General features: G+C 44.2%; 1 protein-coding gene across 12 annotated transcripts in view; it reads left to right on the forward strand.

Moving 5' to 3' along the window:
• Positions 1-12,793, forward strand: part of XG (Xg glycoprotein (Xg blood group)) — a 64,790-nt gene that overhangs the window by 20,648 nt on the left and 31,349 nt on the right. For all 12 annotated transcript variants that reach the window (XM_005592882.5, XM_045384059.3, XM_045384063.3 and 9 more), the window contains exons 3-4: positions 2,565-2,588; positions 10,709-10,771. In XM_005592882.5, the coding sequence (XP_005592939.3) occupies positions 2,565-2,588; positions 10,709-10,771 (87 nt within the window). The remainder of the gene's footprint in view (positions 1-2,564; positions 2,589-10,708; positions 10,772-12,793) is intronic.

Genomic DNA, 12,793 nt, shown 5'->3' on the forward strand with positions numbered 1-12,793 from the left:
TCTGCGCACAGTGATGTTTTTGCTAATAATGATCCTACAAAGCAGATACAAAATTGTTGTCAGTGCAACAGGAAAATGTAATGACCCACCCCAACATGAAGTTGCCATTTCTCCCATCAAGTTAGAAAAGATGAAGATTGAATCTTACCCTGTCAAGGCAGACTGAGGGGTGGGAGTTGGAGGCAGGTGTGTGGTTGCAACCACTTTGGAAGCATTGGGGGATTTTCTCCAAAATTCAGACTGAGTGTGTAGCACCAGCATTTGGTTTGGACAAAGAATGAGGCATAGCTGCAAGAGAACCCTGTGCAATAGTGAAGGACGGGCTGGCTGGTAGGCTCAGATACAGAACAAGACATGTTACTGATCTGGAAGATCACTGACATGTGACCCAGGAGTTCCACTCCTAGACAGGTACCCAAGAGAATTGGGAGCAGGGACTCAAACAGATATTTGTGTACCCATGTTTACAGCAGCAATCTTCACAATAAGCCAAAGGTGGAAACAACACAACTGTCCATCAGGAGATGAATGAATGAACGCAATGTGGTCCCTCCATGCAACAGAATATTATTTGGCTGTAAAAAGGAAGAGGGGTTCTGATACATGCTTCACGAGCCTTGAAAATGTGCTCCGTGAAAGAAGCCAGGCACAAAAGGCCACAGGGTGTAGGATCCCATTAATATGAAATATCCAGAACAGGCAAATTCAGAGAGACAGAAAGTGGCTTAGCGATGGTTGGGCTGGAAGAGGGGAGAAAAGGGAGGGACTGCTCGTGGTTATGGGGTCTCCTTTTGGGGGGATGAAACTGTTCTGGAACAGATAGAGGTGGTGATTGTACAGTATTGTGAAAATATGAAACACCATTGAATTGTACACCTTAAAATGTCAAATTTTATGATATGTGAGTTTCATGTTGATTTTTTAAAAATCACAGAAATAAACTTCCTTACCACTCACCTGTTACTACCTTTTCATTGCTCACCTAGAAGACTGCCAGTGCCTGCAAACACATCTTTGAATGCATCATTTTGCTGCCAAGAGCCCCCCATGAATGGGCAGGCATGTGCCTGCTCATCCACAGCCCTTCCATATGGGAAGGAAGCCCCAGTGCACAGGAACCACAGTCACCTGTATGGCGACTGTGGGGTATTCGCTTTTCACTGTCTATACTGCTTGGGCTTTAAGAAACTCTGTGAGTGTATCACTATTTTAAAAAATCTTTATAATTTTACATTTTAAAAAGAAGATGGAGAAAGGAAGGATGGGAGAGAGGGAGGGAGGGTGGGAGGAGAAAGGAAGGGAAAAGGAAGAGAAGCAAGAAAAGAGAAGGAAACAATGAAAGGAGGGAGGAAAAGAGGGAGGGAGGGAGGAAAAAAGGATGGAAAGAAGGAGGGAAGAAAAGGGAGGAGAGAGGGAACGATGGAGGGAAGGAAGGAAGAAGAAAGGAGATAAGATAGGAAAAGAATGAGGGAAGGAAGGAAGGAGGAAGGGAAGAAAGGAAGAAAGGAGCGGGGGAAGGAAAGAAAGACAGATGGGGAAGAAAGGAAGAAGAAGGAAAAGAAAGAAGGAAGGATGGAGGGAAGGAAGGAGAGAGGGGGAGGGGAGGAAGGAAGAAAGGAGGGTGGGGAAGAAGAAAAGAAGAAGGGGGAAAAGGAGAGAGGGAAGGAAGAAAGGAGAGAAGGAAGGAAGGAGAGGAAGAAGGAAGAAGTGAGGGCAGGAAGGGAGAGGGAGGTGGCAGGAAGGAGAAAAGGTGATGGGAAACCTTCAATTAAAATACAGGACATGCGAAATCGTATGTCCCCTTTGGAGCTTCAGACTCTCCTTTTTGCAGTCTCTGCACCCCCAGTGAATGCCCCCACCACACGTATACCCCTGTGTTCCAGCTTCCTCCTACCAAGGCAATGCGAGGCTGTTATGTGAACCATGCTTTCAAATACACTGTTTCCTCTGTTCGGAAGAAGTCTGGCCATTGCACAGCCCTGAAGCTCCAATTTTCCCAGCCATGGCCGACTCCACCTCCTTTGACTTATCTTCCTCAAACCTCCTCCTGCCCCTGTCTGCCCACCCTCACTGCACACCCAGGTTCACTGAGCAGGGTGGTCACAGGCTGCACCCTGAGCACTCCTGACCTGATAGCCACATCCATGCAATACATATTTGCTGAATGAATAAATGAGTGAATGAAAGAAAGTGAGAAAAGCCATCATTTTAGAAGCTGAAAGTCTTTATCTTTTCTTTTGCCTCCCCCTGCCCCGCTCTCCACCGTCCAGCTCTATGGTGGCTCTACGGGCAGGTAGCTCACTTACTTGTCTTGGATGTTCTCAGCTACTTTGACCATCCTGTGGGCATCCTCACAGCCTCAAGGGTGGATTGTTTTTGAATGGATTTTAAGGGTGTTTTCTTGCTTTTCTTCTGAATACAACATGGAATTTGTGTCCATATCATTTACTTTGTATTGCTTTGTCACTCCCTTTTCATCTTTCATCAGGGTGTTCATGGCCTTTCTTTGTGCTTCTGATGAATCTTCAATGCATATTGAATTTATTTTCTCTCTTTGTTCACAGAACCCACCAAGAAGCCAAACTCAGGTGAGTGACTCTTTGGCTGGGAAAAACTGAGGCAATGTCCTTGAACTGATGCTCATGGAGGGATGGTTGAGGATGTTTTACAGAACTGTGGGGTGTATGAAGAAGATGCAAAAACTATACCAGATAGTAGATATTGAAAGCAAAATGTGGTGATTAGGGAAATGCAGATCACAACCACAGTGAAGCACCACTTCATACTCACTGAGATGGCTAAAATCTAAAATGGAAAATAACAAGTGTTGGCAAGGATGTGACAAAACTGCAACGTTTGTACATTGCTGGTGGGAGTCTAAAATGGTACAGCCACTGTGAACAAATTCTTTGGTGGATTCTCAAAAAGTTAAATATAGAATTACTCTGTGAACCAGCAATTCCACTCCAAGGTATATACTCAAAATAATTGAAAACAAGGGTTCTAAGAAAAATATGTACACAAATGTTCACAGCAGCACTATTCATTATAGCTAAAAGGCAGAAATAACTCATATGTTCATCAGTGGAAGGAATGGATAAACAAAATGTGGTCCATCCACACAATGGAATATTATTTAGCCTTGAAGAGGAATGAAGCACTGAAAATTGATACAAAGTGGTTGAGCCTCAAAAACATTTTACAAAGAGAAAGAAGCCAGACACAAATAATCACATAGTGTATATTTTTATGAAAATGAAATTTCAAGAATAGGCGAATCCCTAGAACCAGAAGCAGTGTCGTGACTGCCAGGGGCTGGAGGGGAAAGGGACAGTGACTGCTTGATAAAATCCAGGTTTCTTTTTGGGGGGACAAAAGTGTTCTGGAAGTACACAGAGGTGATGGCTGCACAACACTCTGAATGTTCTAAATGCCCCTGAATTGTTCATTTTTAAATGGCGAATTATATGTAAATTTTGCTTCAATTTATTTATTTATTTATTTTCAATTAAAAAGGTAACCTTTGGCCAGGGGTGGTGGCTCACACTTGTAATCCCAGTGCTTTGAAAGGCTGACGTGGGCAGATCACCTGAGGTCAGGGGTTCGAGACCAACCTGGCCAACATGGTGAAACCCGGTCTCTACTAAATATAAAAAAATTAGCTGGGCATGATGGCACATGCCTGTAATCCCAGCTACTTGGGAGGCTGAGGCAGGAGAATCACTTGAACCTGGGAGGCGGAGGTTGCAGTGAGCCGAGATCACACCACTGCACTCCAACCTGGGTGACAGAGCAAGATTCCGTCTCAAAAAAAAAAAAAAGAAAAAAGAAAAAGAAATAACTCCCAGACTTCTAGCAGACGGCCTTCCTGACATGAGAGATGTCAGGAAGTCAATGGACAGGCATTTATAGGTTGTTCAGGAAATGTTCACTATCAAGCAAGAATTGAAAATGCAGCTAAATTGCTGTTGGAGAGTGATGATAGCGTAAATATTTCCAACAAGGAGCTCTGCAATTCTTGCTGAAAAATCTTCCAAATGATGCTCTGCCTTAAGAAGAAATTCACACCCTGAATAGCACAGCAGGATGCGAACAGCAATGCCAGCCAAAGACATTGGAAACAAGCCGGTAAAACTAAGTGATTGTTAGCTGTTTAACAAAATAATAACTGGTGTTAACAACAAAGTGAAACTTAATTTCTAAAGATTAGGCTACCTTCACAGAGAGGATAAGAAAGGGAAGAAGTGAGTAAAAGTAGTTAGATGTTGCTGGATTTTGACATTTTAAGGTTAAGTGTTCCTGTTAAAAATAGAAATTGAACATATAACTCCTGAACTAGTGGAGGAAAATGAAGAATGAAGAATAAAATTAAATACAAAAAAATGAAGAATAAAATTAAATACCCAAATTAGCCAAGTGTCGTGGTGAGCGCCTGTAGTCCCAGCTACTCAGGAAGCTGAGGTGGGGGCATCACTTGAGTCCTGGAGGTAGAGGTTGCAGTGAGCTGAGATTGCGCCACTGCCCTTCAGCCTGGGTGGCAGAGCCAGGCTTTGTCTCAAAAATAAAAAAATAATAATAATAAATTTAAAAACTGAATACTAAATGGAAGTTAGGAAGGAAGGAGTTAAAAAAGAAGAAAAGTAAAATAAAATAGTAGGAATAGCGTATCCTTAGTTTTGTTCGATGTTCAATGATTTAATAAATCTGTAAAAAGACAGAGATTAGATTATGCAATTTAAAATGTTTCGTGCTATTTACAAGAGAAGCGTTTGCAACAAAATGCCAAAGGGAAGGTGAAAATAGCTAGGAAAAGAAAATGCGCAAAGCAAATACCAATAGAAAGAAAGCCAAGTTGGGCTAGCAAAATCAGACAAAATAACCCTCGAGGTGCAAACAACTTTGAGGCCCAAATAGAGGTTCTTCACACTAAAAGAATGATTCTTTGAATGATAATGGAATCTTGACCCAGCCTGCACCTCAGGTTAAGTCAAAAGTGGAAATTTAAAGATCTAAGTGTGAGATATTAAAAAGCATTTCCCCAGAAATACCAGGATCTGTAGATGGAAATGTTATTAAGAAATAAGATGTGGAGCTGGGCGTGGTGGCTCACACCTGTAATCCCAGCGCTTTGGGAGGCCGAGACTGGCGGATTTCTTGAGCCCAGGAGTTTGAGACTAGCCTGGGCAACATAGTGAGACCCCATCTTTAAAAAAAAATTAAAAAAACATTAGCTGGACATGGTGGCATGCACCTGTGGTCCCAGTTACTCCGGAGGCTGAGGTGGGAGGATCACCTGTGCCCAAGAGAGGTTGAGGCTGCAGTGAGCCATGATCACGCCACTGCACTGCAGCCTGGGTGACAGAGCGAGACCCTGTCTCAAAAGAAAAAAAAAAAGAAATGAAAACCGTAGCTCAGAGACAGAGAAACTGAGCAATGCATAGGTTCAGAAGGGTTTGAAACAGACTGACTAAATTGTGTCTTGGCATATGAGACAGGTCGCAGTTATAAAACAATGAGAGAAGAAACCAAATTCCACATAGGCAGGACTGAGACAATTGGCTGTTCTTGTGGATGATATGTGATCAAATCTCAACTTCATGCAAAACTTTTTTTTTTTGGAGACGGAGTCTCGCTCTGTCACCCAGGCTACAGTGCAGTGGTGTGATCTCACCTCCCTGCAAACTTCTCCTCCAGGCTTCAAGTAATTCTTGTGCCTCAACTGGGACTACAGGCATGTGCCACCACGCCTGGCTAATTTTTGCATTTTTAGTAGAGATGCGGTTTCACCAAGTTGGCCAGGCTGGTCTCGAACTCCTGACCTCAGGTGATCTGCCCGTCTCGGTCTCCCAAAGTGCTGGGATTACAAGTGTGAACCACAGCGCCCGGCCTCATGTAATACTTAAAAATGAACTACAGGTGGATTACAAACCTGAATGTAAAAGAAAAAAAAATTTTTTTATTTTGAGAAATAGAGGGAAATATCTTATAACCTCAGGTTTAGGAGTTTTTCTTAGATAAAATACAAAAAGCATAACCATGCCTGTAGTCCCAGCTACTCAGGAGGCTGAGGCATAAGAATCACTTGAGCTTGAGAGGCGGAGGTTGCAGTGAGCCGAGATCCTGCCATTGCACTCCAGCTGAGGCTACAGAGTGAGACTCCGTCTCAAAAAAAAAAAAAAAAAAGCATAACCTTTAAAAATGGGTTAGACTATGCCTACATTTTAAAAATAATAACCATAATAATAATAATGTTCTGACTTCAGGCTCTAAAAATGTCAAAAGATGAGCTGTTAACTGGAAGAGGCTCCTTCCTGCCCATATCACCAGGGAAAGTTTAATATGCAAAATGCAGTCATCCTTCAGAATTCATGGGGTATTAGTTTTAAGACCCCTTCTTCCCTGCAGACACCAAAATCCACAGCTGCTGAAGTTCCTGATATAAAATGGTGCAGTATTTGCATATAATGCAAGTATATGTTCCTGTATATTTTTATTTATTTATTTATTTGGAGACAGAATCTCACTCTGTTGCCCAGGCTGGAGTGCAGTGGCGTGATCTTGGCTCACTGTAACCTCCACCTCCCGGGTTCAAGAGATTCTCCTGACTCAGCCTCCCAAGTAGCTGGGATTACAGGTATGCGCCACCATTCCCAGCGAATTTTTGTATTTTTAGTAGAGACGGGTTTTAACCACGTTGTCCAGGCTGGTTTCGAACTCCTGCCCTCACGTAATCTGTCCACCTTGGCCTCCCAAAGTGCTGAGATTACAGGGGTGAGCCACAGGGTCCAGCCTCTGGTATACTTTAAATTATCTCTAGGTTACTCATAACTCCTGATACGGTGTAAATGCTATGCAAATAGTTGTTATACTATATTATTATTATTATTATTTTTTTTTTTTTTTTGAGACGGAGTCTCGCTCTGTCGCCCAGGCTGGAGTGCAGTGGCCGGATCTCAGCTCACTGCAAGCTCTGCCTCCCTGGTTCCCGCCATTCTCCTGCCTCAGCCTCCAGAGTAGCTGGACTACAGGCGCCCACCACCACACCCGGCTAATTTTTTGTATTTTTTTTTTTTAGTAGAGACGGGGTTTCACCGTGTTAGCTAGGATAGTCTCTATCTCCTGACCTCATGATCTGCCTGCCTCGGCCTCCCAAAGTGCTGGGATTACAGGCTTGAGCCACGGCGCCTGGCTATTATTTTTTATTTGTATTACTTTTTATTGGATTGCTATATTTTATTTTTTGAAATATTTTCTTTTTTTTTTTTCTTTTTTTCTTTTTTTTGAGACGGAGTCTTGCTCTGTCGCCCAGGCTGGGTGCAGTGGCGCGATTTCGGCTCACTGCAACCTCCGCCTCCTGGGTTCATGCCATTCCCCTGGCTCAGACTCCCAAGTAACTGGGACTACAGGCGCCCGCCACCACGCCCGGCTAATTTTTTTTTTGTAGTTTTAGTAGAGACAGGTTTTCACTGTGTTAGCCAGGATGGTCTGGATCTCCTGACCTCCTGATCCGTCCGCCTCGGCCTCCCAAAGTGCTGGGATTACAGGCGTGAGCCACCGCGCCCGGTCGAAATATTTTCAATACAAGACTAGTTGGATCTATAGATGCAGAAATTCTGGTTACAGAGCACAAACTGTGTATAGATAGCTCCTACCAAAACAGATGGATAGCAAAAAAAAAAAAAAAAAAAAAAAAGAAAAAGAAAAGAAAAGAAAAAGAAAATGGAGGAGAGAGACTATAAGGCGACTAAAAGAAGAGGGATATGATCATTGCATTTGCTGAAAAGAAAAATTCAAAGAAGAGGGAATTACACAGTTGACCAGCTGATGTGTGTAAGAAATGCTCAGGGTCACACATAGTCATTGAAAGTCAATTTAAGCCACTGTTTAAATTTAAATCAATTTAAACACTTGGGCTTTTATTTTCTAAAAAAAAAAAAAAAAAAAAAAGTCAATTAGGCTAGGCAAGGTGGCTTACGCATGTAATCTCAGCACTCTGAGAGGCCGAGGTGGGTGGATCACAAGGTCAGGAGTTTGAGACCAGACTGGCCAATATGGTGAAACCGCGTCTCTACCAAAAATACAAAAGTTAGCTGGGTGTGGTGGCAGGGGCTTGTAGTCCCAGCTGCTCAGGAGGCTGAGGCAGGAGAATCGCTTGGACCCAGGAGGCGGAGGTTGCAGTGAGCCGAGATCATGTCATTGCACTCCAGCCTGAGCAACAGAGCAAAACTCCATTTCCAAAAAAAAAAAAAGGTCAATCAAAGGTGTGGCAATGGCGATTTGAGACAGCCCAAGAGCTGACCAATCGCTGGTGGGATTATAACCCCGTCAAAGTCCTGAAGAGACCTTCAGGGACATCCGAATATGAGCATATCTCCCTTCTGATTCTGCTTGCGGTGCACACACAGCAACAGCACAACCACGTGGGCATGGGGGAAAGCTGGGAAAGCTGGTGGCCCCATTGTTCATAAGAGAAGAAAGAACATGAAATGCTCACCAGTGACATCATTGTGGGACAGGGGCGATGGTGCTGCTGATACGAATGAAGTGGGTCTCTAGCACCAGTAGGAATACCTCTCAAAAATATCACAAGCAGTTTAAAAGACAGGCAGAGGAAAGGTAACCAAAGGAAGACAACACTGATGTCCATTTTAACATGCACCAAAGAAAACTATAGCTTGATTATGAACGCACACACACACGCACTTGTGTAATAAAGTTTTTTTTCTTTTAGAGGTGGGATCTTGCTCTGTTGCGCAGGCTGGAGTGCAGTGACATGATCATGACTCACTGCAGCCTCGAACTCCTTGGCTCAAGTGATCCTCCCACCTCAGCCTCCCAAGTAGCTTGGATGATAAGCATGCATCGTCATACCCAGTTATTGCTTATTTATTTATATTTTTTGTAGAGATAAGTTCTCGCTATGTTGTGCAGGCTGGTCTCAAATTCCTGGCCTCAAGTGATCCTCATGCCTCAGCCTCCCAAAGTGCTGGGATTATAGGCATGAGCCATTATGCCCAGCCTGTAGTAAAAGTGGTTTAAAAAAATCACCTAGAGGCAGGGCGCGGTGGCCCATGCCTGTAATCCTAGCACTTTGGGAGGCTGAGGCGGGAGGATCACGAGGTCGGGAGATCGAGACCATCCTGGCTAACACGGTGAAATCCCGTCACTACTAAAAATACAAAAAAAATTAGCCGGGCATGGTGGCAGGCACCTGTAGTCCCAGGCACTCAGGAGGCTGAGGCAGGAGAAAGGCATGAACCCGGGTGACAGAGGTTGCAGTGAGCCAAGATAACGCCACTGCACTCCAGCCTGGGCGACAGAGCGAGACTCCGTCTCAAAAAAAAAAAAAAAAAAAAAAAGAAGTATATTGGTTCAGTCTGGAAAGATGGAACAACTTGAAGCAAAGGCAGGAAGACTGGAATCAGGGAGGGGGTTTCCAGGTCACGAACAGGTGAGAGACAAACAGTTGCCTTCTTTTGAGTTTCTGATGAGCCTTTCCAAAGGAGGCTATCAGATACGCAGTGGCCTCAGTGAGCAGAGGGGTGACTTTGAATAGAATGGGAGGCAGGTCGGCCCTAAGCAGTTCCCAGCTAGACTTTTCCCTTTAGCTTAGTGACTTGGGGGCCCCAAGATTTATGTTCCTTTCACAGTGTGTGAGTGAAAGCACTTGGAAACTGAGAAGTGGAAGTGTGGCAGGCCAGGTCTCACTAACACAGGCCCCCACAACACCTGTTTCAGTATTGACTGACTGGTTAAATATTAAAAGCCAGCGCCCTTATACAAAGGCTGGAAGGTAACAAAAGCCCACCAAGAGTTTTTCCCAGGCCTTCCCTGGGCCTTAAAGGATGACAAAATAATGAAGAAATTCTTAACAGGACCCATTTAGGATTAAACAAGTTTTACTGGGGGTCTGCAGAAACTCCCCAGACCTCCACAAACAAGCTTATTGGGGCTTTGAAGGAACGCCCCAAACCTCCGTGACTTAGCAGGAGACAAGATAAGGGTAATCACCGCAGCACCTGGACCCACTTCGATGAAGTCAATTTACTGAGGCTCCAGAGGAAGGTCCTCAGGACTCACACCTTAGTGATAGATGAGAAGAAGTTAATCACTTATATCTTTAGATAAATGCACACACGTATATCCACATAGCTTGGAAGGTATAGAAGCTCCGGAAAACTGTAATTTTGAGTTAGTCTGGTGATGCTTGCCAGGGCTTCTCCCTGTAACAGGTTGCAGAAATAAAAACTCGCTTCCTGCCCAGCTCACTTGTGTTTCATTATTGGGCCGTGAGAAATAGCAGCCCAGTTTGGTCCGGGAACAGAAGGTTTGGTGTTACCTTCATCACAGGCGCTGGACTGTCAGTAATGTATTCCATGACAATTCTTAGATTTCTTTTTTGTATGGCTTGCTCCGTCATGGCAGACAGCCACACTGGCTTCTTGCCATGGAAACGAACTTCTAGTAACAAAACGGACACCTCTTTTTTTTTTTTTTTTTTTTTTTTTTTTTTAAGTTTCAGGATTCAAGGCTTTCTATCTACAAAGTGATTTTTAAGCAGACAATGGCAATCTATAAACACACCGTGGGCAGCAAATGAGAACAAACTGCAAGGTGGACAGTCACGCTGAGGTGCTTGTTTCCGCAGGCTGCTCCTAAGGGAAGGACAATTTTCTCTTCTAACAGTGCAATGTTGTTTTCTCCACAGATATCTACCCAAAGCCGAAACCACCTTCCTACCCACAGCCCGAGAATCCCAACAGCGGTGGAAGTAAGAATCCGCAGGCCTGAAACTCTTCCTCAGTCTGGTTTGATGATGTTTGCCGTTTTATTTACTAGCAGGTTTAGCCTGGTTGCATTTGAAATATGTGTGTAATAGTTCCCTTACTGGGAATGTACTTTCCTTCCTCACTGGGGGGAGCAAGAAAGTCCAATGGACAGAAACAATCTCATTTTCCCTTTGCTTTGGACATCTGGAAACCACTAAGATGTACTTGTAACCACCCAATTGGTTCACTTTGTTGGCTGCCTAGACAGAGCTGATTTATCAAGATAGGGGAATTGCAATGGAGAAAGAGTCATTCATGCAGAGCAGGCTCTAAGGGAGACCAGAGTTTTATTACGACTCAATTCAGTCTCCGGAACATCTGGGGAGCAGAGTTGTTAAGGATAAGTTGGCGGCTAGGGGCTTGGGAAGCGGGGAGGGCTGATTGGTCAGGTTGGAGAGGGAACCATAGGGGGTTGAAGTGAGGTTTTCTTGCTGTTTTCTGTTCCTGGGTGGATGGCAGACCTGGTTGAGCCAGATTATGGGGCTGGGTGGGACCAGCTGATCCATCCAGTGCGGGGGCTGCAAAAATATCTCAAGCACTGACCTTAGGTTTAACATCACAATAGTGACGTTACCCCCGGGAGAAACTTGGGGAGGTTCAGACTCTCGCAGCCAGAGGCTGCATGAGCCCTAAACTGTAATTTCTAATCTTGTAGCTAATTTGTTAGTCCTGCAAAGGCAGACTGGTTCCCAGGCAAGCAGGGGGCCTTTTTGGGAAAGGGGTATTATCAATTTTGTTTCAGAGTGAAACCATGAACTAAATTCCTTCCAAAGGCTAGTTTGGCCTACACCCAGGAAAGAGCAAGGACAGCTTAAAGGTTAGAAGCAAGATGGAGCTGGTTAGGTCTGACCTCTTTCACTGTCCTCATTTCCTCAGTCATAATTTTCGCAAAGGCGGTTTTATACTCAAAGAACACTTTGCATTATCATCACAGAAAGCATATCAGGCTGCGAGACAAGTCCTTTTTCTCACTTGTGTTCAGTGCTCCAAATACCTTTGGCTTAACCATTCACAAAACCCCACGTGTGCCGTGCACTTTATGTATTTTAGAGTTGGTTTCTCCGTTTTTTCTAACATTTGGCAGACAGTTTTTTCCACAGATTTATTACACTCACTGAAAAATATGCAATTCAAAAAAAGAAAGAGAGTGAACGAGAGACAGAAGAGTGAGTGGTAGGGAGAGAGAAAGAGAAAGAGAAAAGAAAGGGAAACGAAGAAAGGAAAAGATAGATTCTGGCCATTAAAGTTATCAGCAGTTCAACAACCTTAAAAACCTAAATGTTTGCCAGGCAGAGCAGCGTGAGGCTGGCTAAATCAAGAGGGGTTCTGGAAGCTTCCTGGTAGCTTGTTCTGGCTTTATACTTTCCCAGCTTAACAGCGTGTCCATTCATTGAAGACACAGCACATTCAGATGGACAGAAATTATCTCCTCTTACAAGGAGTCATTAAAAATAGAGACCAAGACCCAAGGGAGATGATACCCACTTGAAAAACAACACCTCAGGCCGGGCGCGGTGGCTCACGCCTGGATTCCCAGCACTTTGGGAGGCTGAGGAGGGTGGATCACCTGAAGTCAGGAGTTCGAGAACAGCCTTGCCCACATGACAAAACCCTGTCTCTACCAAAAATACAAAAATTAGCTGGGCATGGTAGCATGCGCCTATAATCCCAGCTACTTGGGAGGCTAAGGCACGAGAATCGCTTGAACCCGGGAGAGGGAGGTTACAGTGAGCCAAGATTGCACCACTGCACTCCGGCCTGGGCAACAGAATGAGACTCTGTCTCAGAAACAAAAAATACCACCTCACCCTTAACTGCATTAGCCAGCTATCTTTCTTTTTTCCCCCTTTCATGATGAAAATCCCAAACACCACCCACCTTTTTCTCCCACTATTTCCTCCTAGTCTTTGGAAAACCATTGTCCCACAGATCATGGCAATGTTGCAAGGTACTCATGGGAATTC

This window comes from Macaca fascicularis, chromosome X, assembly GCF_037993035.2.
Source record: "Macaca fascicularis isolate 582-1 chromosome X, T2T-MFA8v1.1".
Lineage (NCBI taxonomy): Eukaryota > Metazoa > Chordata > Mammalia > Primates > Cercopithecidae > Macaca > Macaca fascicularis.